Genomic DNA, 24,659 nt, shown 5'->3' with positions numbered 1-24,659 from the left:
TTTACTTTTAAATAGACTTAGCTGCTAATCCAAGACAGAATTGGGTGAATAGTTTCATCTTAAATCAAGTGATTTATCTCCAAGTGAATCTGAGAGTGTGATTTAGAGAAAACGCGTTTGGAAATTCTTTCTGGGTTTTTATTAAAAATGTACAAGACTTAAAACGGATTTGCATGAGAGTCCAACTGTTGCTGACACCGTCTTCAGTGATCGAGTCTTTCAGAAAGTTTCTCCACAAAGACGAAATGTTCCAATTCAAACGGAAACTGTGGTGTTATTTATTTCCCATGATGAAACTCGGGGTCTCTGCATCGTCCTCCGCCTCCCTCTCGTCCTCCTCCTCGTCGTCGTCGTCCTCTTTTTCGTCCTCACTGCTGCTCTTGTTTCCCTCTTCTTTGCTTTTGCTGTCCATTTTCGCCTTCTTCGCCATGAGCTTCTTCTGCTTCAGCTTGTCCCGCTTCTTCCGGCGCTTGGCCGTTCTCTCCTCGGCGTCCTTCTTGTTCTGCTCCACTTTCTCCAAGTAGGCCAGCGCCTTCTTCTGCTTCACGGACATCCTGTCGAGGAAGTCTTGCCTCTGGTACTCCCGGCGGCGGAGGTGTCGGTAAACGTGGAACTCACCGCTGCCTGCTCCGGCGCTGGAGCCCATCACATCGCGAACGAACTCCGGTGGAGCGCGAGGGTTCCACTGCTTGGGTCGCTCGGGGATGGGAACGGGTTTATCCGGGTTCCGCATCAACCGCTCCAACTTGAGTCGCTGTGCTTCAGCGGGAGTTTTGGCTATAACCAAAGGTTGAGCCTCTTTTCCGCCACTTTTTGGAGGCTTGTTGTTCTTTTGCGTCTCAGCCGCCATCTTTGCTCTGATCTACTACTTCCTGTATGCAACCCGGAAGTTATAGCCGAACTTTTTTTGTGTGTGACGTAAATAAAATAACAAAATAATGTTCAACGAATACACGAGTGATCGTACTAGTACAAGTCGCCTATCACCGAGACCATTAAAACTGAATATTATTCATGTGTTGAAAACAATGTTGTTGTTTGTGGGTTATTTATTCATTAGTTGTTATTGTTTTATTCATTCTTATTATTATTGTTATTGTTATTGTTATTATGCTCTGTTCATTTTTGCACGTTGTTTCCAAGCACTGGGATCCTCACTGACCTTGGCAATAAAACTGATTCTGAAATCCAAAATGAGGTACAGGTTACTTTTAACATGCCACATAAATCATGTGTTATTGTTTTATTCACCCGATATTCTGATTGATTATTGAGTAAATTACCAGTTTTTAGTTCGACGCCTTGTGTAAGTATCGCGATTGACATTACGACGAGCCAATGATGAGGGGGTTTCCTGACGTCATGTAGCCAATGAAGACCAGGCCCCGCCTCTTCAGTGACGCTGGACGAAGGTGTTTGCTAACCACCGACAGACGCCCGACGTGGACGCGTTTCCAGGAGTTTCGAAACTTCGGTCCGCTCTCTCCATTTGACCAAAGACCATGAACACTTTAGCCAGATTCACCGCGCGGTGTCTGCGCTCCCCGGCGGCCAGTTCTCTTCCCAGAGCGGCTGAGGCACGCGCGTGGACCGCCTCGGCCCGGCTGCTGTGCTCGGCGGTGGACCTCCAGAAAGACCTTGGGCAGATGGTGAAGAAGGACAAAGTGGTGGTGTTCATGAAGGGCACGCCGGCTCAGCCCATGTGTGGCTTCAGCAACGCCGTGGTCCAGATCCTGCGGATGCACGGCGTCGATGGTTATGCCGCTTATAATGTGTTGGAGGACCAGGAGCTCAGAGAAGGTCAGTGGTCACCCGTGTCCGAGCCGTGACGCACTTCATGTGGCCCCATCCTGAAGACCTGGACCACGCTTTTCACGCTGATCCCGTGTTCTGTCAAGCGGTTGTGGCTACTTATCAGCGGTCTCCAGATTCGGGTGTGGTGCGCCTGAACATCATCTTGAACACCATCACCCCCAGCAAGTCACGCACCACTTATCGCTGTTTGATACCAAGAGAGGAAAGACCTGTTCAACTCACTCCTTGTCTAGTCTTGTTTGGTTACACAAGCGCATCGCCTCTCACACGTCATCCCATTTCCGGTTTCCATGCTGCTATTCTCGTGTGTTTCTTTTTTTTGTCATCGTTGAGACACATTTTTGGGACAGTTCAAGTCTCCTCTTTTTGTTTTCTTGTCATCTATTCACTGCGCATGTTGTGTGTCCGCAGGCGTCAAAACCTTCTCCAACTGGCCGACGATCCCTCAGGTTTACTTCAACGGCGAGTTTGTGGGCGGCTGTGACATCCTGTTGCAGATGCACCAGAATGGAGATCTGGTGGAGGAACTGAAGAAGCTGGGCATCGACTCGGCGCTGCTGGACGCTGAGAAGGAGTCCAAGTAAAACCCGGACAGTGAGTCGGAGGATCCACCACTCACGTCTGCCCAGATGGCGAAGCTGAACATTGGAGGAACGTTGGACGCTGCAAAGCCCTCAGGTGTCTATCAAGACTCAAACCACGTCCCATTAGCCATTTGAAATACTTCAAAGTTTTCCACCAACTGTTGAATAACTTTTAATCCCAATGAAAACCAGCTGCTTAGTGGCCTGGGATGTCTGACAATATTTCATATCACTGTGCCTCCATGGAGTTCTTCCCAGGAATCTGTTGCAGGTTGTGTTGTCCTTCATTGTCCAAGGTCGTCTGCTGTATTCGATTGTTGTCCAAGCAGTAGTCATGCAGTACACTGTAACATATTGTACATTATGACATTGTAGCGCGATGACGATGCACTTATGATTAAATATTTTGTGACACAACTGTGCATGTGTCATGTGTCTCTGGTTGTGAGGGAACTAGCAGGAAGCAGAGTGAAGGCAAAATTTAAAAGGCCAGTGGCGCCGTGACACATACACAAACCAGGCCAACATCAAAAGAAAGAATATTTGAGTCACTTTGGAACAATTATTTTAATAAAAAAATATTCTTGCTGGATGAACATGTGGATCTAAAAAGGGCTCAGAGTTTCTGCAGGAAGCGCAGCACCAGGTCTCTCAGTGTGGTGCGTAGCGGCTCATTGTTGTCGCACACGATGTGGGTCCCGTCCTCCTCCAGCTGGATCAGCGTGTCGTCGGCCTGCAGGTGAAGAATGTGTCCGTCTGCGGTCTCTTCCACCTTCACCTCGGTGATGCCGTGCTGCGTGAGGGAGAGAGGCTGAGCACAGAGAGAGACCAGGGGACGACAGCAGCTGCTCACCTTCTGCAGGGTGGCCAGGAATCCATCCAGAGGCACAGCTCCACTCAGCATGGGTTTGGGCGTCTGCCCTACTGGAGGCTCCTCCATGACTCTTTTCCTCTTCTTGCTGGGGGGAGCCGGTGGAGGTTTCGGCACAGACTGGCAACGAAGGATGTCAATAGAGCTGCGTTTTTGGCAACAAACAATCATCGAGAAAACCTTGTAGACACCTGTAGCGTGTGCTTGTTGTCTTTGGAGTGCAGGATGGCAGACACGGTTGCCACGGAGATGCCAGGTTTGACCTCAGAGGGCACCAGAGAGTTGGCCAGCTAGGATGAACCGTATTTTTTTCTTTTAAATGTTTATTTTTGCCAGATCTGAGTGGCCGGTTGCTGCTCACCTCAGGGAGGATGTACACCCTTTCATAGCGCCGGCGGAAGGGCAGGTTGAGCACGGAGCAGCGGCGGTACGGCATGGGTGGAGGCTGCAGCTCCAGCATGAGGTCGGAGCGGTGCGACTGGGTCAGCGGGGGCTGAGTGTAATGCTCCGGACACACCACGTGAAGAGGCTGCAACACAAACCATCAGCTCTGAAGCGTTAACTGTTGCAGTGCATTACGGATGTGGAAGTAGAGTTGCAGCGGAAATAATGTTCTGAAATAAGCATAAAGGACGGGGATACCTGCACTTCCTTGAGCAGCTTTGAAACCTGGTGGAAGTTGAGCCGCGTGTCGATTGGACAGTAGACGCACTTCATTGCCAGCGGCTGGTAGGGAGCCAACGCGTCCAAGTAGGAGAAGTCTGGTTCTGTTGGGTCATGCAAGAGATGCAAAAAACAGTGGCTGTCATGTCTATACTAGACTGACTGTTGTATAGACTTTGACTTGAATGAACAGCGCTTTTAAATACATTCACAGTAAATCTCCCGCTGTGTCAACAATATGTGAGCATCAGTGCTGACCAGTGAATATGATGGTGTTGAGGCTGGACTTGCCCCACAGTTCCATGAAGTGAACCACATCCCCGAATCGCAGCGAAGGGTGACCGGTGAAGACCACGCAGGGCTGACGGAAGTCACTGCTGAAGTCTCCGTGGATGCTGGGGTAGTGCTTGAGCTTGTTGGTCTGGATCAGCTGAGAACCGCCAAAACATATTCATTCATTTAAAAATCTTTGGAAAATGAACTGATTCCAATAACTTGCAACGCAACCGGCAAACTTTGATATTTGATTTCTTATAGCGAGTTGTATTACAGCAACAACAGGAGGAAATCAAAGTCCTGAAAGGCAAACTTGTTGGAATCGTCAAGCCAAACTGAGGCCACAACAGAGAGGGAATGATAAATTGTTGTTTTGTGTCGTGATCCTCAGGAGGGTTTGTTGCTTAAACTATTGTTTCACTCACCTCAGCATGAGGGAAGGGGGGTTCAGGAAGATACACCTTTGACTGCTTGTTGTGACAAAGCCTGAAACAAGAAAACCAAAATCCTGTTAGAAAAAGCAGCCACCTTTTAATTCATTTAAATTTCATCACAGACATGAGGTTCCTCCTCACCACTCAGCAAAGATCTGAGAAAACTCCAGCGAGCTGTTGGCCACCGGGGAGATGAAGTAAAAGGGCGTGGTTCCCAGGTTGGCACTCTCAATGAACTGGTACAGGCACTCGAGTAGGTCGTAGATCACCCCTGAGGAGTAGCATGGCACCAGGACGTTGCCTCCGGCGCGGATCGTCATGGCTGCAACAGTAAATATCAGGAGGTGCATGTGATTCTTTACAACCTAATAGTAAATAAGTAATAATAATGTGGAAAAATGCCACTGAGAAGAAGCTGGGAAGTGAGGTTTAAGTGAAAACATCAAGACTGACTGAAAAAGAATTGTGAACTGGCTGAATGATCGACACAAAAACTCACTTTCTTAGTGAAGTTAATAGTTTTTAGCAGATTCATCATAAAAAAAAGTCAAGACTCAAAGTTATTTAAATGTTGATGGTTAACACAGTTGCTGCAAGAGGGCTGATAAGTGCTCAGCTCACGAGGGATAGATTCGTATTTGTTAGAGGCTGTTTTCACTGAAACGTAGATGGTTTGGCATTTCAAATATTTCCTGACTCAAGTGCAGAGATTGTTTGCACAAAATCCAACAGATTCATGTTTAGATTCTGAGCAGAAACTGCTCTCAGAGGAAAGCGTTGTCATTTATAAGAAAGCTTCTCCAAGTTCTTTGGATTATAAAACAACTGACATACCCAGGTTGCTGCAAAACTCCCCCACCATGCCATCTGGGTTGGCAGTAGGCATTTGGGTGAGGCCTGTGAGAATGAGAACATCGCTGTTCTTCAGGGAACTCTGGTCCATCGGCTGAGAGATGGACAGGAAATGGACACACAATGAGCTTCTTTTCCATCTTTAAAAATGAGTGTCAAGGGCATGATAGTTTAGTCACTGTGACAGGCATCTATGCATCTTATTATCCTTTATGGATTGTGGTACAAAATGCAAAATTATGATCTGATACTTCAAGTCACACCTGAGGGTGAGTGGTGAGCAGCGATGAGCCTGAAACATAGGACACTTTCTCATGATGCGACTGGATGATCCAGTTCGAGCTTCCTAGCGAGTAGCCAGAGCTCAATGGGGAAACTTGCACAGCTCCAAACAACTCCTGACGAGGAAATGAGAAAAAGAAAATCACCACTTACAACCAGGGGGAACCCACAGGACACATATTAAACGTTTGGGACTGAAATGTTCTCACCACTTTCTGTGAGTAGCCCACCAACTGGACTTTGCTGAGCGCAGAATTGACCTCCTGCATGCTGTAGCACCGCTTCCACGTCCAGACCTCAACCGCATCTTTCAGTGGTGATGGGAGCATCCTAGAATAACAGAATATAAACTCACTTAAACACACTAAAATCAGCTAAACTAGTCATTCAGCTGACTGAATGTATCCCTACCTTTGTATTTCCTTATTCTTCCAGCAGGTGGCAGACTGAGCTCTAGGAACTCTCTCCATGAAGTTCACCAGTTCCTCCATCAGCAACCTGGTGACAGCCTGTAGTAAATACTACTTCTTTTTATTGTAGAGTTTTAAAAAGACATTCTCACCGTCCGATTTGCAGGGTGGGTTCTGTGGCATAAACGGTGCCGGTGAACCCAGTGTGCTCTGTGATGTAGGGCAGAGCCATCATGCAGTGGTAGTTGGAGATTAAAATGACGTCGATTGTTGACAAATCCAACAAGTCTCTCTGGAAAACAAAGACACATTAAGTAGTTCAGTTAATACACATAGAAATGACCCTCACAATGAGTTTTATCGAGTGCAGCTTTTATACCTCTGGGAGACAAAATTCTGGCTGTGAGTCGACAAACACGCGTCCTGCACATTCTTTCAGCTCCTTGGAAGACAATGACATTAGGATTTGAGTTAGTATTGAAAACTTATAAGCAAAACATCACTGCACGTTCTGGTCAGCGCGTCACACCTTTTCCAAGTTTATTGACCCATCTTTTGAAACCCACCCAGGCAGCTTTGAGAGTCTGGGACTGAAATAAAAGCACAATTCGATATGTTAGGCGTTGAACTATTACTATTAAGTGGGATACTCACGAGTGCACAAGGGGAAGAGGCAAGAAGTTGAGGACCGAAGTGGTGTCCAGACCACAGTCCAGCATGATAGTTGTGGACTTGAATTTGAGGACATTGCACGGCAGCGTGGGGTGTCCGGACAGACAATACTGAGGGGGACATACGCTGCATTAAACACAATAAAAGCTCTATGGTTCAATCGATTTTGACAACAGTACTAATAAGCGGCTAACGTGAGCAGCTAAAAGCCGAGCCTCGTAAAAAAAAACACGTTATCCATATTTTAGAGCGTCTTTTAAATGCTTCAATTTGAATAAAAAGACCGCAACTCACCAACTTCATTGTGAAAATAGTAGTTGCTATTAGAACTGTAGCATCCCTCTTTCCTTGTTGTCATTTAATGGGCTATAGCTTGTCTGAATATTCACAGCGCCCTCCGATGGATCGGAGTGGTATAGTGTCGTTGTTTTTTTTAAAGACAGGAAACGAATCGTCGATGTGTTGTTGGGGTTTAACGTGTTTTAATGCTCGTAGTGTCGAGTCGTAATTCGTTGGAGATGATGATGTTCCTAGGGATTTTGAGGTTAAAAGTTAGCGAAACCACGGTGTAGCTCCGCAATGACAGGTAGCAGCTGCACTTTATACCGGAACTCGACCGACCAGTAGCGGAGCGCACTTCGGGGGCTGAACTCTCAAGTTCACTTTCTGATCGTTGGTGGAATCGTTTCGGTCGCTGATCGAAGCTAGTGGCATGTCGCCAGCCAGCAAGGTCGCCGCTCCGGGTCTTGCATGTTGACCAATGGGCGGCTTGTCCTCTGGTTAACCAGGAAGACGCTCGAGTGGAGGCGGACAACAGGAAGAAGTGAGTGACTCGAACAAACAAGTCGCGTCTGTCAAACGCAGAAGTCGCTGTTCGACAACACATGCCTTGTGATGTAACCGTTGGTGACCACTGGACCGTGTGATTCTGTCACGCTGACACTTCGGCTTGTGTGTCAAAGGTCGGAGGGAGCTCCGCAGCGTCGCCGCTATGGGAAGCTCCTGCAGCCAGCTGGGGGTCCCACCGCCCAGGGGGCCCCGTCACGTGGGCTGCACCGACCTGATGATGGGACACACCGCTCAGGTACAGACGGACAACGGTCCGCATCTCGCGCATCTTCAATACTAAAAATATAAACAGGATCATGAGATGATTCCAGAGTTTCCAAAAATGTAAAGCGTTTTTTTCTGCTGGCTTCTTTTGTGGGGTGGCTGTAGTCTGTCCCAGTCATTATAGGGGGAGGAGGAGGGGACACCCTGGACAGCTCAATAGTCACAACACTAGACAGATGTAGACAGACAACTATTGGTCTCTGTATGTGCTTTTGCTTGGAGTCACTTTTCTATCCCTGTTGAAATGTGTCTCATGCAGATCGCCGTCATGAATAATCATATGTACCAACTGACAATGCTACAAGGCAGTGGAACTGTTTACAGTGAGGATGCTGATTCTGGCAGCTCAGTGATAAGCACTTCTCTTTTTTTATCAAACATTTACGTGGAACACAAATAGAAACTGAAGTGGACGATAATGGTCTATTAAATGAGTCAGAGACAGGTTCATGAGTCGCCTAGTTGTTCTCTCTGGCGGGTGGCTTTAGTGTTCCCCACAGTGAAGGGGAAATGGCGGAGGTCACACTGACCCAAACCATAATCTAGTCACAAATATGGGAACATTTCACATCTAAGACTAAAGTGAGATGCAACATTGGCCAAGGATACTGCAACTTTCACACCACATTTTGAGCCAGTGATCAAAATAGTTTCAGCCCAACTCAAAACCCACCATGAGGTGGATTTGAACTCGCAACCTTCTTGCTGCAGCAACAGCCACTGTCTTCACTCCTTCATCTCAAGAGTCAGTCACAAGTTTTCCTCGCGTCTCCCACCAACAGGGCTGCTTCTTCCGTCTCTACTATCCATGTGAAGAGACAGGAAAAACAGAGAGGCCGAGCTGGATCCCCTGCAGGGAGTATTTCAACGGCCTGGCTGACTTCATGAAGCTCAACAGGACGTTCACTGTGCCCATCTTCCACTACATGTTTGGCAAGTTACCCAATCTTTTCCTCACACACTTCCTGAAGGATGACCAGGAAAGACAAAAGGCACTTTTAGCCACATTTTTCTCATTGTTTTAGGATCCTTTAAGATCCCAGCCATGCCGGACGCTCCGTTTAAATCAAATGAGAAATACCCCGTGGTTATATTCTCTCACGGATTAGGAGCTTTCAGGTAAGATCCTCTTGAAGTGTTGATGGCGTGCTCTGTAATCCACTGTGGGATCCACCAGGACGTTGTACTCCACCATCTGTGTGGAGCTGGCATCTCAGGGCTTCATCGTGGCCTCAGTGGAACACAGGTGTGTGGGTCCCTCTCCAAGTGTTTCAAACGGTCAAAATGTGCTTTTAAATGTGTGTCTGGTGCAGAGACTCTTCAGCTTCAGCGACTTACTACTGCCACGAGGCCACACAGTCGGAGACCATGGTGCTCAAGTCGAATGCCTTGCAGGAGTGGATGTACTACCGAGCCCTGCAGCAGGGAGAGAAGGAGTTCCCCCTCCGTAACCAGCAAGTAAGAACTGTAGAGACGGAAAACCATGTTGGTGCAGACAGGAAGAAAGCATTGTGAGAGCAGTGCGACTACACAGCTGCTGTTGAGCAATGCCGACCTGACGCAAGTTCTAATCTGTGTTCTTTCATTCGCAGGTGAAACTGAGAGCGAAAGAATGCGTGGACGCTCTGGAGACTCTGGCGGAGATCAACTCAGGGAAGCAAGTGACAAATGATCTCCAGACCCACTTCGACTGGACGACATTAGAGGTAGAGTTCTGAAGAGAAATGTTGAGTAAAGAAGACTTGAAAGGAGTGAGACATGTTTGGGAAGGCAGAAGAAGTATGCCGAGTGAGCTGCCGAGCGAGAGAATGGAAGAAACGGAGGAGGGACGAGAAGAGGATGGTTCGCTTTGCTGTATTGACAAAATCAGCTTTGTTCCCAACAGAACTCCATGGATCTGTCCAAAGTGTCAGTGATGGGACATTCTTTCGGAGGAGCCACAGTGATTCAGGCTTTGTCGCAGGACGATAAGTTCAAGTGTGTTCGGTTTGTTCTCTGAATGAATGAAGGAGTCAGACAAAACTTGATGGACCTTCTCTTCGGTGGTCAGGTGCGGAGTAGCTCTGGATACCTGGATGCTGCCCGTCGACGACGAAACAATCCCCAAGGTTCGGCAGCCGATTTTCTTCATCAACTCGGAGAGATTCCAGTGGCCGTCCAACATCTGCCGCATGAGGAAGCTGGACTCGGATGTGGTGGAGAGGAAGATGATCACCATCAGGTGAGGACCGGAGTGGCCAAAAAACTGAATCGTGCATCTGGATTTTCATCAAGTGTAGAGTGGTGAAATTTTCTAGTTGTTTACCAAGGAATTTGGAGCTTTAAAAGACATCACTCCTAAAGAAAAATCCATAAATTCACAAGGGAATGGAAATGCTTTCAGCCTGGCTGAACTTTTTAAATGGCCCTGAAATTCAGTCAGGATGGATTTAGTTTTATGGAAATTATGGACTTTTTAAATTCAATTCATTTTGGTCCACAGCTTGGGGTTGTGCTTACTTTGTCACCTGAGGCTGTATTTTACTCCATATCTCTCCAGAGGAACTGTCCATCAAAGCTTCCCCGACTTCACCTTCATGACTGGAAATTTAATCGGGAAGTGGATGAAGCTGAAGGGAGCGATCGACCCTCACGTTGCCATGGACCTGTCCAACAAAGCCACACTTGCCTTCCTGCAGCGCCACCTAGGTAAGACCTTAGCAACCCCTGTTGAATCTCATGCAACTTGCCGAGCTAAAGCTTTGAGTTTTTGGCTGCGATAGGACTGAAGAACAACTTCAACCAGTGGGACCGGCTGATCGACGGCGATGATGAAAACCTCATTCCTGGAACGAATGTGACTCTCCAGGCTTCTCTCTGAATCTTTCCAGAGACATTTATATGGAAACATATGTACAAGCATTTTAATTGGCTTTATGCCAGCCTACTTTAGTTTTATGAATGTTTTTGCCATCATCAGAAACAGCCAACGTAAGCTGAGGAACACTAGTTTGTAGAAGAGACACTAAATTCTGGATGAGTTACTAAATGCACATTTATGCTGTAAAACATGTATCTGCTCGTTCAATCATCTCAGGAGCTCAATAACAAAAAGCAGAAAAAACAATTTATCACAAACCATTGATATTTATTCTGCCAACAAAAATGTATCTTGCAAACTCTTGTGTAACAAACCTAAACATGCAATCACAGCTCCAACAAACCGGTGACCCACCAACTCGGCCAACAATAATAAACTCAAAACGTGTTTGTGACGGTAACTTAACAGAGCAATGTCTGGTCGGCGCTTCCTACTCCTCCCTCAGAGAAACACCAACCAGCTTCTGCAGCTCACAGTCTAGGAAAGCAGAAGATAATCTCAGGCTGGATTATTCACTTCAGTGATGTGTTTCGGTGGGCAACTCACCAACACCTTCATCAGCAAAAGAAGAAGCTTCTTCCAGCAGGCTGTCATTGAAATCCTGTGAGAGATTGAAATCTGAAACAGTAAGATTGTCACAGCAGAGGTAGGTGTGACACCTGAAGTGCAGCCATGGCAGACGATGGGGAGGGGGAAAAACAGCACCTCTTGCGGTTTCCTCAGCTCGTCTCCCACACAGTCTGCACGCTCATCATCAACACCTTGACCTGAGAGCAGCAGCACATCCATGCTTACAAACATTCCCCCTTTTGTTTTGGATCCAAGTGAACGTTCAAGCTGACCTTTCCTCATCTCTGACAGACTTATGTCATGGAAGAGACACACCAACTCGTCAATCTGCTCCACATCACACAACATTCATTAGAAAAGCGACATGATTTTAGGTGTGTTGTAGCCACCGCCACCATTCCTCACCTTGTTTGAGTGTCTGCCTGTGTCATAGGAGGAGGCTGCGAAGGCAAAAAACCATCATTCGACAAACAACAACATAAACATGGCAATGCTTCATATAACAAACCAGAAGGCTCCTCCTCAAGCTTCGAGTCATCTTCCTCAGATGCGGTCACAACCTTTCAAAAGGTAAAGAAGTGTGTCACAAAGACAGAAGTTCAAGTACGTCATGTGATATTCCCCAACCTTGCTCTCAGTCACTGTACGGGGTGGGAGGTCACCTGCTTCAGTTTGGTTCTGTGATGGATCACCTGCAATACAGAACAAATCCCATCAAGCCCAAACTAGTTTTAGTTGCAGTAAACATTAGTGATGGGTCAATGAAGTATCATGAAACAGCGTCCTGATTTTCAGAGGCCACTCGATGGCTCTCTTGGTTTAGAAATGATGAGGTTTCATTGAATGATTGTTCAAGTCCAAACATTTTATAGCAGACAGCGCCCTCTGGTGGCCTCTGAAAACCAGGACACCGTTTCATGAAACCTAATCTACCCATCACTAGTAAACATCTCAACGACCCTCTTATTTCCATAGAATGGCTATCACAGAGCTGAATGCCAAAATGCAACTCTGATCCACAAACCTAGTATAAGTTCATCGCTCTGGAGAAAGGAGATCAAATCTTCAGTTTCCAACTCCTGCAAACAGACCAAAGGCAAATCTTTCAACACAGACTTGGATGAGAAAGCCTTTTCTCAGTACCTTATCTGGAGATGTGTCTTGAGGCACATCGTCGGGTGGAATCCCTGTCGGACCATAAATCCATCAGATTATGTTTGACATATACAAGTGATAAAACATAAAAAATATTTTAATCTCAAGTCACAGCAAACTTGGGTCACATGACTCATCAGAAGGCGCAATCCCAGACAGTCTCTTCCTCATGAATAATCCAGGTTCCAACCTTGTTTTCAGGGGAATCAAGCTCACACATTAACATCAGAGCTCTGTAACTGACCCGAGTCATCAGCTTGGGGACAGACTTCCAGTTCATCTTCGGTCATCAAGTCATCCTGCCATGAGACCAGAAGCAACTTATAGACCAGGCATTTCATTTGATGTGTGATTTAAGAACAGAACCTTCTCCAAAGCAGAATCCTGAAGGACCTGAAGTGACTGAAGAACACCCTCGACATGCTGCAGCTCTGTAGGGTCTGAACCAAAATCAACTTTTAATTTCACTGACATTCACTCTTGAAACTACAAGTTTAAAAAATGACTGAATTTGTATTGTAATTGTGTTCAAATGTGGTCACCCACCTGAATGTTGAGCCTCATCTCGGCACGGTTTATCTTCCATCAAGCAGTCACTCTAGTTGGCAAACACAACACTAGAAACATCTTCTTGTCTGTTAACAGCTGAGATATATTGTACCTCATAACATGAACAATCTTGAGGTACTTGGTCCAGAGCCAGATCACTAGGTTCAACCTCGACCTCTGTAGGAAAATGACCACAGTGCATAAAATTATGATGCAAGCAGCAAGTCAAGCTCAACACCAACACACATCCAGTCATGTCAACCGTCTTTCAGCAGAGCAGAACCCAAGACGCCCAGAGAAAAGACAAGGAAGCTCATGGACAGCACACGCTCTCGACACGACATTACAATGAATATATTGTAAAAGATACATGTCAGTGTAGCAACACAAACCTGAATCTTTGTTCTGATGAAGGACCAAAATGGCCCCTTCGGTGACCAAGTCATCCTGCAGAACAGGAGCAAACATTTCAGTCAAAACATCTCCAAACCCTTTCCAGATTTCTTGGCTGACCAACCTTTTCGATCAGCAAATGTTGCCGGACCTCGTCCGGTGGAAGATCCTCAGCCTTGGACATCAGTTCTAAAGGTAAAGTAAACTAGATGTATAATTCACTAGAAGCCACCATGCACTGTACAGCTTCATTCTTAGTAGCATGAAATCAAGGTGAAGACAAACCTGATAGCTCATCCTTGTGAGGGGGTAAGAGTTCATCTGGACTCACCGACTCATTCTGCTGAGAAAACGCCAGCAAATATCTCAACAAATACCTCCAATTAATTCAGAAAATATCTCTGTGTTTGCAAGCATACTGTGTCTAATAAAGAAACCAGAGGGGTGTCGCATGGCCGGAGATCATCCGCTTCAACTGTCTGTCCTGCTGAGACACATCACGACATGAAACTGACGTCACAACAACACTGGGATTTCATGCTATTCTGCAGTCAGAACAAAACACTGCAATGGTAACACTTAATTCAACACATGCGAGGACAGAAGCTTCTCTAGAGAAAGAGGTTATTCAAAGATAAAACAATATGATTCGAGCAACAAACCTCTGTGTTGGCCCACGTCTTCAACTATGGACTCGGACTGCATCGTCGGCTAAGACGCCGAGAGAAATATATGAATGAAACTGTTATGAAGAGATTTTTGTATAGAAACTGTACCTCGCCAACCTTGCCACTTCCCTCTGGCAGAGGTTCATCAGTTTCCACTTCCACCTCAGGAGGAGCTCCACTACAGCCAATCAGATTGTTGTCTACAAAAGACATTTTAAAACATTTAAAAAATTTGGGAGGACATTACAAGCGTTTACCACCAACAGGAAGTCATGAACAGGAAAACTACATGAATACTAAAATATGCACAGACCCAAGTCGGCAAGAGCTGCACTGACCACAACACCACATTATTGCTACATAGTTGTACTTCCAAGTGAATTTCTCTGAAGCGTCTCACCACGTAACAGTTCAGCAGGAGACACGGATGACGGCTCCAGACACTCACTATGAACCTAAAGATCACAAATGACACAGCATTTGTCAGTGATTAGATGAAGGCAAAATGGTGTATTTTTTTTAAATACCAGATTTGACTCTAGGATTTCCCCATTATCCCTCGCAAGCAGAGCGTTTCCGTCAGACGTACTGCCTTTTTTGGGAATCTGTAGAAGAAAAAAATAACTTTAAAATGACTGCACATGTTTAAAAAAAAAAAGAAAGAAAGGGAACAAGAGGCTCACCAGCTTGACTGATCTCTTCTCTGTTTTGGGATGCAATCCTGTGGAAATTAAAAAAAAAAAAAAAGACTGAACATTTACAATCCATGACACACAGATGCCAGTTGGACAGAAAGAGGCTGGTTACCAGCTGGAATAATGATGTCGCTGGTGCTGGGTGACGGTTCTTCATATGGACTCTTCAGCCTAGTCTCAGCATCACCAAGCGTCAACTCACAGGATGCAGCCGTGGTGAAGTCGGACAATTCATCGTCAGTTTTTAAATCGGAATCTTCCATCAAATTCTCTTCAGCATCTTCACTCAATGCTGAAGAGTCACATGGCACCTGTGTATCTCGGACTTCAACAGCAGAAGGCTCCTGTGTAGGAGATGTTAAGGGTTTTTCCATCACGGTTTCATGAGAAAGACGCTCCATGAACTTCATGTTCATGACTTCATGTTCTCTGGTTGAGTCCAGTTGTGGCTCAGTGCCACTGATCTTGCCTGTCTCTTCCTCACACTCAACCCTGCCTTGACCACCATCTTCACCTGTCCTGCTTAAGTGGAAGTCTTCTTCACTCCTCTCGTCTGTCAGAGGCTCCAAAATCTCAGTTAGTGGTTCACTGGTGATATGGACGACTGCGGAGTCACCTGGCTGAGCTTCAGAGTCTGCTTGTGGCGTGCAGGTCTTCCACCAGGTCTTTAGGGCATCATTCATCATGACACCTTCACATTCCAGTTTCACGTTGCACAACATTGGGTGGCTTTCTCTCGCTAGTTTAGTGACCGTAAGCTGCAACTCTTTGTGAGCAGCAAGTGAGACCAACTCATCAACGGCACCACTCTGCCAGGATCCGTGCAGAGAGTCGACACCTTCAAGGACACACAGGAACGCCAGTGACGGAGTGTCGAGTAGATCTTGTGGGATTTGTCTGAGATCTGTTACCCTCACTGTGGCCTTATTCCCATAATCTACATAGAAAACTGAGAGCTCCTCTCCATGTATGTCGACAACTTCAGCACGATACCAGAAACTGTCCTCTGGAAAAAGAGCAATGCATGGAGATCCACTGGACAACGCGCTAATGTCAAAAGGGCCACAATTTGCTGACTCTCCAACTTCAGACACACGTGAGGTGATGCTGTCCAGGACTTTAGTGTCGGCTGAATGACACCAAAATGTTTGGTCTTCGTTTGTATTTGTGATATAAACCACCAGTTGGCTTCCTTCTTGGACATCTGGCTGTAGGTAGCGTCGCACACAGATGTCTAACTCTGAGTCACCTTTAGCCAACTTTTCATCTTGTGCGACTACCACGTCATCATCCAGAGAAGCAGCAGATGTCTTGCTCTCAACGTTCACAACAATACCTTCCAGCGAGACTTCCCATACAGATCCCAACTGTTTCACAAACTTGCACCTGATCTGCTTTTCACCAATGGCTTCAACTGTGTCTTTAAAAGACGACAATACTTGTGCATCAAGTCCAGGGTTCTTCAGTCCTGCAGCCTCACTCAGCATGCAGTGTGTGCTGTACACAGGGTACTCCAGCAAAGCTCTGGGCAGCCTGGCCATCCTACTCATCGGGACCTTCGCAGTGTTCCCAAAATCCACAAACTCCACTAGAATTGCACCTTTGGAGTCAACCTCAAGCACAACTGCTCTGTACCAAGATGAATCACCTTCAAATTCGGCTTGAACTAGATCACCAGGCTCCACGTGGGTGATGTTGCATTCAGGGGACGAACTGGGATCATTGAGCTTGTCAACCAGGGCGAAAATCTTCTCTTCCTCCTCGACAAGTTGAACAGTGAGGCTTAGTGGACTGTTGTAGTGCGAAACGTACACATCAAGGTTTGTGCCTGGGATGATACGTCTTGTGGGCAGGTCTCCGATTTTAGGCAGCGCTTCAGTCTTGGAGCAGCGGTCCACAGCGGGCTTCTGTTCTGACTGGGTTGAACTGGACTCACGCCAGTTTCTATCCTCTGGTGACCTTTGTTCCTTTGAGAGGATAAAGGAACCACGATGCTGAGATTCATTGAGCAGACTTCTGGGTTTTCCATTGCCCTGTCTTTGGTGTGGAGGTCTGTACAGCTCCACCTTTCTCCCCTGGACACTCTTTTTCCCTTCGTTTATCGATTGTGTTGGCGCAGTTTGCAGTTTTGACTCGCATCGTCTCTCGCTCGTTCCGTTTGCTCGAGGAGAAGGATGTGTTCTTCGACTGTCACTTCTCACTTGCTGTTGATTCGGGGCACTTGCTTGTGTTCTGGTCACCCATTTTGCAGACACCCATTGTTCTCTGTTGAGAATATCCTCAGCTTGCAAACCTATCTTAAACATTTCCTTGATCTTCGCGTTGATTTGCACACTTTTGTAATAGAGTTCAACAAGCAACTTTCCGTCAGATTCTTTGGCGACTACTTGCGCCTTGAACTTGCAGTCAGTGGAACTTGTTTCAAACCAATCATTCACCTCCTTGGGAACATCCTCGGGAACATCTGCCAGACTGCAGAGGACTGCTTGAACGGGAACCATCATGATATCGCTGGCCTCTTTGGGAACAGCAAGCAGGTCGGATTTGTCCACTTTGATTGTGTCCCCATAATCCACAAAGTGGACAACCGTAGATGGCTGTGTGGTGACAATCTGGCCCCTGTACCAGTGTCCATCACAATACTTTGCAAAGCAGATGGGGCCAAGTGGAGCATGATTCTTCGCAGTTTCTAACTGATGACAAAGAGCGTTGACTTTCAGTTTAAGATCTTCCATGACGCCAGAGTTTCTCTCAAACTGGCAGTAGAACTGACTGACGCTCTTGACGCACACCACAGTGACACCTTCCTCTGTTCCCATTTTGATGTTGTGTGTTGAGTAGATGTAGGAGTCAAGTTGAAGGGATGGTTTTGCATCCTTAACCAGGCCGCTAGGAAAAGGGGCTTCCCGATCCACCCCATTGTAATCATCACTGTCTTTGTCCTTGACAGCATAGACAGGGCATTTTAGCGGCACATTTGATTGGGCACTCTCCACAAAACTGTGGAATTTTCCTTTCACCTGTTCACTCCAGTGATCAACAGCTGGTTGAACGACAGGGTTTAGCAGGGTGACTGACTCCGACGGACTGGACACGTGCTGCACCAGCGTCAAGTGGGATGAGTTAACACGGAATTCGTCCGCAGGCCAAGTGGAGCCTTTGTTGCCTTGTCCAAACTTGTCGACATCATTAAAACCATGCTTTTGGGTGGTAGCGTTAAGAGCATAGCCCACCTGTGTTTTTTCACCCTCCAAGAAAATGCTTCCCCTAGCGCTGAACAGGTTGTTTATGTTCTCATCTCCATAGAGCGTAACGTAATAAACTCCCTCAGAGACGCTCTGGTACTCAAATTTGGCGACGACTGTTTTGTGCAGAATAAGGCTCTTGAGATAGTCCAATTGGGAAGCCGTCCATCCCACACCATTGTCAATGACTCCATGGAGAGAGCAGATGTACGTCACAACCGGCATCCGGAAGAACATCGCGGACAGTGGTCTGATATTCTCCATTTTCACCAGACATTTTGTGCCGTAGTCAACGTTTAGCACTTCCACAATTTTATCTGTTGCAAAAACCTGTTGGAGAACTGAGCGGTACCACATGCCGTCATTTGTTTTGGCGGCACATGGAAACCCAATCATCTCTGGATTGACAACGCAGTTTGCACTTCTGCCTCCGTAGCACTGGTCCATTTGATCCGAAATGTTTTTCACCTCTTGGGAAAAAACCTTGAGCTGGCAGAAAATCCTCTGTGGGCTTCGCACTTCCGTCACAACCACAGTCTCCACGGTTCCTGCCACGATCTCTGGATGCATGTATAACTCCTGCTTGTGCAGTCGCTCATTTTCCGGATTTGCAATCTGTTCAGATGAACCTTCGCCGTCAGATGGCGACCGCAATGCAATCATAACAAATTGCTGGAACATGTTTGGCGTGAGTTTCTTGGCAAATCCCATCTCGTACATTTGTTTGGATATGAATGGGATGTGAAGGAGCCACGTCCTGTGCGATGACAGGACTTCCTGCACATGTGCGTCCACGTGCTGGCCTTGGAAGGATTTTACAAATTCGACCGCAACTGGAGACCACTTGTTGTCAGGAGAGACTGGCAAAACATTTGCCAGGACACAGCACTCCACCTGAGGTGGCATCCTGAAAAACTCCTTCTTTCCCCATGCCAGGACATGGCACGTCGTACAGAATGTGAGGCCACTGTCAATAAGGAAAACTTTATAGTTGTATCCTCTCCTTAAGACGATACGACTTCTGTACCACGTGCCATTTATCTGCACCAAACACTGATCCCCTGCATTTCCTTCACCAGCACAAAGATACTTCCCTGGAGACTGAATGGCTTTACTCAGCGTCTGGTAATCTTCTGAACGATTAATGTTAAAATTACCCCAGAACTCCACCAGCGCTGACAGGGGATGCAAATGGACCCGAGTAATGACAAGTTGCACATCGGAGCCTGTCACCGGAAGCCCAAAGATCACTGACATGACTGGAGTGTGGCGTCTTATTTCAGCCCATCAGAGATTGGCACGTGACCTGAAAAAGAGTTACAAGACCAAATGATATACATCACATCAGGTAGAACATGAGAGCAGTTTTCACATACCTAGAATGAGCCACAGTCAAGCCTGACTTGGATTTGTTTTGATTTTGAGATTAGAGAGAAAACTCAAACAAAGATGGAGTTATTAAAAAAGTTTTTTTTTAAAGTAATAAGTAGTAATAAAGCTAATCGAACACATTTATTCAACTTCAAGTAAATTTGTAAACACGTGAAAATGTATACAGTCGTACCTCGGTTTTCGAACGTCCCGGAATTCGAACAAATCGGAGTTCGAACAAAAATTTCAAGATTCTTTCGCTTCGGATTTCGAACAAAATTCCAGTACTCAAACGCCCCTGAAGAAAGCCGGAACAAACATAACGCGCGCAGACCAATCAGCTGACCCATGGCATGCTTTGTTATTGTGTATAACGCAGCCTCTGTATGCTGACGTTTCCCGTTAGCTACATTTACTGACTGTTTTTTCTTCATATTGAGGTGTAAAACCTTTCCTGTCTCCGCACTGGACCGTGGTAGAGTGTCACAGGGAGGTGCTCGCTCTCCACACCTCCACTCCAGGGTTTGATGTCCTGTTGTGGGCTGGAGCTGGGACAGGGATGAGGCGAGTCTGGGACAGAGCGTGACTTGGTTTATGACTTTGTCACAGCCAAACTGCACAAAAGCGCACATTCAGAGCTGGACACGCACCGGGCACCTCTTCACTTCTGGAGAGACGTCACTCACTCGGCAACCCCTCCCACATGCAGCGGCCACACACATAGAGGAACAGCCACCTGCAGCAGACACTCTACATTCACTCCTACAAAAGCCGATTTTAAAGGCTTGGAACGCATTCTTTGTAATGGGAAAAATCTATTCAGATTTCGAACAAATCACTTCTCGAACGGCCGTCTCGAACGGATTGTGGTGGAGAACCGAGGTATTACTGTATTTCGTTTTACATAACAAGGGCATAGCATTCAAATCAGAAGCTATGATGAATGTATCATATCAGACTACAATGAAACACAGAAGCAAAAAGAAAAAAAACATTCGTCAGACCAAGTTTAAATCTGCCTAAATTGAGGTACACTTCATTTTCATGCGTACTTTATATTAAACGTCTAATGGATGCAGGAGATTAAAGAGCACTTAGTAGTATATATTATTATGTCTTTATTTTCATATGTGAATACACTGTAAATACAGGTTAGATTGTTCTTTTTATTTGCGCTTAGTAGTATATATTATTATGTCTTTATTTTTACCTTGCGCGTTTGTTGAGTAACATTCCATGTTACCCCACTCTGTTCTAGTTGTGGTTGTAACGAAAAGCAATTTCCCTCCGGATAACTAAAGTGATTCTGATACTCCCAAATTGGCAAGCCAGCACACGTGCGAACACTGGACTATTGAAAAAACAAACAGTGCTGTCAATGAAGAGCGTGTTTGTAAACGAACGTCAGAGAAGACTGACAAGTTGTTCGTGAAACCAAATGCCGTCTGGTTCACTCTGCGCCATTTTGCAAAGCCAGCAGTGACTGGCTGCATCACTTTTGAAGCACGTGGGTTGTATAACGCACGAGCAGCGACAAACGTAACTTTTGTTTACGTCACAATTGGATCTTAACAAACAGAAACAGGAAAACTCACAACTGGTGAACGACTCGCTCTCTCGCCAAACAGTCCGAAGTCAGTCACTCCGGTCGACTCCCCATTGACTGAGCTTCGAAAACGCCGGTCACTCTCCGTTTCAAGTCCAACGAAGGTGCACGGACGTTTGAGATGCACAACAAGACGATTGAATGAAAGTTAGTGGAAGCACAACTTTCAGCTAACAGCAAGTGGCTAACGCTAATTGACCGCGCCTGCTCAAATTGATGAAGACACGTTTGGCCCCGCCCCCTGACGCCGTCCATGACACCTGAACGCTGAACAAATAAATAATACAAATTGAAATCGTCTTTGATATGACGTGTACTTAGACATTGCTAATACATTATGAATGTAATATGTTCTAAAATCTAATGTAAACACCAGATTGGTCAGCGTTTCTGTGGTCGGTTGGTGACGTCATTGCGTCGGTGAGCGAGAGGGTCTCCATGCAACTCCTTATGGGAATATGTCCATTTTTACATGAAAAATAATCCTTGGTTACCTGAACACTGAACAAATAAAAACAACAAAAAAAATAGAAATACAAAATAAAAACAAAAAAATTGAAATCGTCTTTGATATGGCGTCTACTTAGACATTGCTAACATATTATAGATGTAATGTGTTCTAAAATCTAATTTAAACACCAGGTTGGTCAGCGTTTCTGTGGTCGGTTGGTGACGTCATTGCGTCGGTAAGAGGGAGGGTCTCGAGGGACTCGAACTCTACTGTGAAAAGCATATTCAAACCAACGTTATGAAGACAGGTGTGAATATTTCGTCAGCATCAGAAGAATCAGTTGAAACGGAAGTTGACCTGGACTTTTTTTGACAATGTCTTCAACACTGAAAACAAAGCAACCAACAAACATCTAACAATGAAAATGTAATGCACGTTGTTGCCATCGTGGGGCTTAGAAGAGGTTCCCAAAGGTTGTCCTTACTTCGGTCTTCTGCGCCTCCAAAATGGTCAAGAGCTCAAGGTTCTATTAATAAAGAAAAGTTTAATCCATTTATAGCCCTGTGAACACACACACACACACACACACACACACACACACACACACACACGAGTGCTGGCCTTGTCTTTCATCTTCTGGTCACTCAAATCCAGCTGCCGCTCATGGGTGATTGAGGTTGCAGGGTTCAGCCAAAGGTGGATTGGACTTCATACTGCCAGAGGTCAGACCATCATATACTCTCGGAAAGGTGAGGGCACATGGTGAGCACATAATCATCCAAGAAATTGAGAGACTGCACTGAAAGCAGAGTCGACTGAATGTGCTCTCAAGTCATCTCTTCCTTGGAAGTCATGGAAAGAATCCCACCCTCCTCCACGGCAGCCTTGGGATGTCAGATGAAAATGCATATGAATCACTGGGCTATGAATATTGCACATTTTGCAGTTTACAATAATGTTGGACAGATTTGGACACAGGTGAGGCGTGAGGGCAAGCTATGTACGACACGTTTTTGGGAAAACAAACATTACCGCTTAATAATTCCCATGGTTAGATTGAGGTACACTACATTTTCATTTTCATGTGTACTTTATATTAAACGTCAAATGGATGCAGGAGATTAGAGAACGATCCCGGGCATTTGTATAAAGTTATGATAACCAAAATCACGACTAGAAGATAGAGAAATTGTTACCACTTAACAGAAACACAAACAAAAGCAGCTGGAAGAATAGGAATACTTACTAGTAGCAAAATCACAAACGCAAGTTGTATATATATATATATATATATATATATATATATATATATATATATATATATATATATATATATATATATATATATATATATATATGCACAGACAGACAATTCTTCTGTACATTGAGATGTATCCCTGAGATGTATACAGGGATTTAAAAAAATCTTCACCAGGAGGGGGCAGCACAACAAACTATAACTCAAATAACTGCCTGCCGGATATACGTCACATTCCAGGAACCGCCGCCATCTTGACAATACAAGCTCTGGGAAAATACGCGTTTCTGTTTGTGAGGTTTTTATTCCCCTTAAACGTGTTTCATCATGGCGATGCAAGCGGCGAAACGCGCAAATGTAAGTTAAAATTCAGTATTTCAGATTTTCTACCCAGGAGTTCTCATTTTTATGATTTGAACCGAGAAATACCGTGTGGTTAGCTTCTCGGCTAACGAATTGGAAACAAGCGTAACGTGAACGAGTTCAGTCTTGTTTAGAATAAGCGATTTAATACTCACGACTTACTTGTGACGTCCTGTATCGGCATTTGACGCTTTTTCGAACTCCTAGTAAGTAAAAACAATGTGTTCAAATCATACTTTCTCTTTCAGATCCGATTGCCTCCTGAGGTGAACAGAATACTTTACATCCGGAATCTCCCGTACAAAATCACAGCGGAGGAAATGTACGATATCTTTGGGAAATACGGACCAATCCGACAGATCAGAACGTAAGTGCTTCTGTTTGTTATGACTGTACCGTTTCCCTGTTTGTCTGTGTTAGAGAAATACGCTGTCAGTCTCTGGAATATATTCATCCCCTATTATTGGTCAATGAATGTTTATTTCAATACGTTGATGTATTATAATGTGTTTCTTTACATGTTACATGACTATTAATATTGTAAAGTTGCAAAATATGATACTAATGTTTTGATCATGATGAACTTCCTCTGTAATTTCCTGCCAGTACTTAATATTTGTATGTATCCATTTAACAAGTGTCACAAATAAGAGACCAAAAAAATCACTGCTAATGTTTGTTGGCCTTTATTTATTTATTCATTTTGTAGTGGTACGATATTCTGATTGTCACTTACTTTTCAGTGGAAACACACCTGAAACCAGAGGCACTGCATACGTGGTTTATGAGGACATTTTCGATGCCAAAAATGCTTGTGACCATCTGTCAGGCTTCAACGTCTGCAACCGGTATCTTGTCGTCCTCTACTACAATGCAAACAGGGTACGTATGAGCCTTGAAAAATTTGTTTGTCGCTGAAATAAGGCTTCAGAATTTCTTTGTCTGTATGTATGAGCATGAGAGATCACAGAAGGTTTCCTCAGCTAGTCTGGCCTCCCCAGAATTGGTCTCAGTGGCTCTGATGACTTCACACAAGGCTGCCCGTGCAGTCTTTCATGTTGCTGCCTTGGATCACAAATTTGTTTTTTATACAAAGTTGTCTTTCTTTGCAGGCTTTCCAGAAAATGGACACCAAAAAGAAGGAAGAGCAGCTGAAGCTACTAAAAGAGAAATACGGCATCAACACAGACCCCCCAAAGTGACACTCTGGGAACGAATACCGACTTTTCTTGTACATGTTTTGTTGAGCTTTTTTTTTTTTTAATTGTCGCACAGCTGGATTGTTTTTAAATGATGAGAAAGAAGTAATTTCTTAAGAAAATTATTCTCAGTTGAAAATTAAAGATACTGTTTATGTTCAGTTTATATCATTCACTCTTTTGTCATAATCGAAAATTCATTCTGGGTGGCGCTTTCCCGGGCTGAGCAAAATTCCTTCCTCAAGAAAAATAAAAACGTTTCACCAACACTTGCTCTGTCTTTGGTATGATGTCTGCAGCAATA

The 24,659-nt window shown here is 45.3% G+C and overlaps 6 protein-coding genes across 12 annotated transcripts; 3 read left to right on the top strand and 3 right to left on the bottom strand.

Annotated features, from left to right (window-relative positions):
- Window positions 1-113: 113 nt before the first annotated feature.
- prkrip1 (PRKR interacting protein 1) lies at window positions 114-861 on the bottom strand. Its single transcript, XM_053881494.1, has one exon. It carries the CDS (start codon window positions 848-850, stop codon window positions 275-277), a length of 576 nt encoding a protein of 191 aa, XP_053737469.1. The 5' UTR covers window positions 851-861; the 3' UTR covers window positions 114-274.
- Window positions 862-1,394: 533 nt separating this feature from the next.
- Window positions 1,395-2,918, top strand: glrx5 (glutaredoxin 5 homolog (S. cerevisiae)). The gene is made up of 2 exons (XM_053881362.1): window positions 1,395-1,800; window positions 2,227-2,918. The coding sequence occupies exons 1-2, from the start codon at window positions 1,503-1,505 to the stop codon at window positions 2,397-2,399; spliced, it is 471 nt and encodes a 156-aa protein (XP_053737337.1). The 5' UTR covers window positions 1,395-1,502; the 3' UTR covers window positions 2,400-2,918.
- A 73-nt stretch (window positions 2,919-2,991) lies between these two features.
- On the bottom strand, window positions 2,992-7,669 carry ints9 (integrator complex subunit 9). Its single transcript, XM_053881409.1, has 17 exons — window positions 7,154-7,669; window positions 6,842-6,969; window positions 6,717-6,777; window positions 6,567-6,629; window positions 6,340-6,479; window positions 6,189-6,275; window positions 5,987-6,107; window positions 5,759-5,893; window positions 5,478-5,589; window positions 4,785-4,965; window positions 4,635-4,695; window positions 4,192-4,363; window positions 3,913-4,037; window positions 3,632-3,799; window positions 3,462-3,560; window positions 3,253-3,390; window positions 2,992-3,192 (listed from the first exon to the last, which is right to left on the bottom strand). The coding sequence occupies exons 1-17, from the start codon at window positions 7,160-7,162 to the stop codon at window positions 3,016-3,018; spliced, it is 1,977 nt and encodes a 658-aa protein (XP_053737384.1). The 5' UTR covers window positions 7,163-7,669; the 3' UTR covers window positions 2,992-3,015.
- On the top strand, window positions 7,284-11,232 carry pla2g7 (phospholipase A2, group VII (platelet-activating factor acetylhydrolase, plasma)). The gene is made up of 11 exons (XM_053881410.1): window positions 7,284-7,682; window positions 7,822-7,943; window positions 8,755-8,905; window positions 8,998-9,091; window positions 9,150-9,218; window positions 9,286-9,430; window positions 9,565-9,678; window positions 9,858-9,949; window positions 10,023-10,193; window positions 10,512-10,660; window positions 10,735-11,232. The coding sequence occupies exons 1-11, from the start codon at window positions 7,610-7,612 to the stop codon at window positions 10,830-10,832; spliced, it is 1,278 nt and encodes a 425-aa protein (XP_053737385.1). The 5' UTR covers window positions 7,284-7,609; the 3' UTR covers window positions 10,833-11,232.
- On the bottom strand, window positions 11,073-21,440 carry tdrd6 (tudor domain containing 6). 7 transcript variants are annotated; one of them, XM_053881401.1, is made up of 24 exons: window positions 21,074-21,440; window positions 14,975-19,413; window positions 14,851-14,888; window positions 14,695-14,772; window positions 14,568-14,622; window positions 14,276-14,367; window positions 14,162-14,210; window positions 13,919-13,986; window positions 13,785-13,842; window positions 13,624-13,688; window positions 13,499-13,553; window positions 13,219-13,283; window positions 13,104-13,155; window positions 12,924-12,997; window positions 12,802-12,856; window positions 12,546-12,589; window positions 12,427-12,481; window positions 12,030-12,094; window positions 11,911-11,962; window positions 11,808-11,842; window positions 11,675-11,729; window positions 11,538-11,599; window positions 11,379-11,433; window positions 11,073-11,309 (listed from the first exon to the last, which is right to left on the bottom strand). In XM_053881401.1, exons 2-24 carry the CDS (start codon window positions 19,362-19,364, stop codon window positions 11,263-11,265), a joined length of 5,664 nt encoding a protein of 1,887 aa, XP_053737376.1. In that variant the 5' UTR covers window positions 19,365-19,413; window positions 21,074-21,440; the 3' UTR covers window positions 11,073-11,262. The 7 variants fall into 7 exon arrangements, with proteins under 7 accessions (XP_053737376.1, XP_053737378.1, XP_053737380.1 ...); XM_053881403.1 differs by having other exon boundaries at window positions 13,785-13,839; XM_053881405.1 differs by having other exon boundaries at window positions 14,285-14,367.
- Window positions 21,441-23,021: 1,581 nt separating this feature from the next.
- Window positions 23,022-24,624, top strand: sf3b6 (splicing factor 3b, subunit 6). Its single transcript, XM_053881397.1, has 4 exons — window positions 23,022-23,150; window positions 23,405-23,523; window positions 23,900-24,038; window positions 24,269-24,624. The coding sequence occupies exons 1-4, from the start codon at window positions 23,121-23,123 to the stop codon at window positions 24,356-24,358; spliced, it is 378 nt and encodes a 125-aa protein (XP_053737372.1). The 5' UTR covers window positions 23,022-23,120; the 3' UTR covers window positions 24,359-24,624.
- Window positions 24,625-24,659: the final 35 nt, after the last annotated feature.

Source organism: Synchiropus splendidus, chromosome 12 (genome assembly GCF_027744825.2).
Source record: "Synchiropus splendidus isolate RoL2022-P1 chromosome 12, RoL_Sspl_1.0, whole genome shotgun sequence".
Lineage (NCBI taxonomy): Eukaryota > Metazoa > Chordata > Actinopteri > Syngnathiformes > Callionymidae > Synchiropus > Synchiropus splendidus.
The sequence above is the reverse complement of the archived record's forward strand: the minus strand, read 5'-3'. Positions and strand labels throughout refer to the sequence as shown.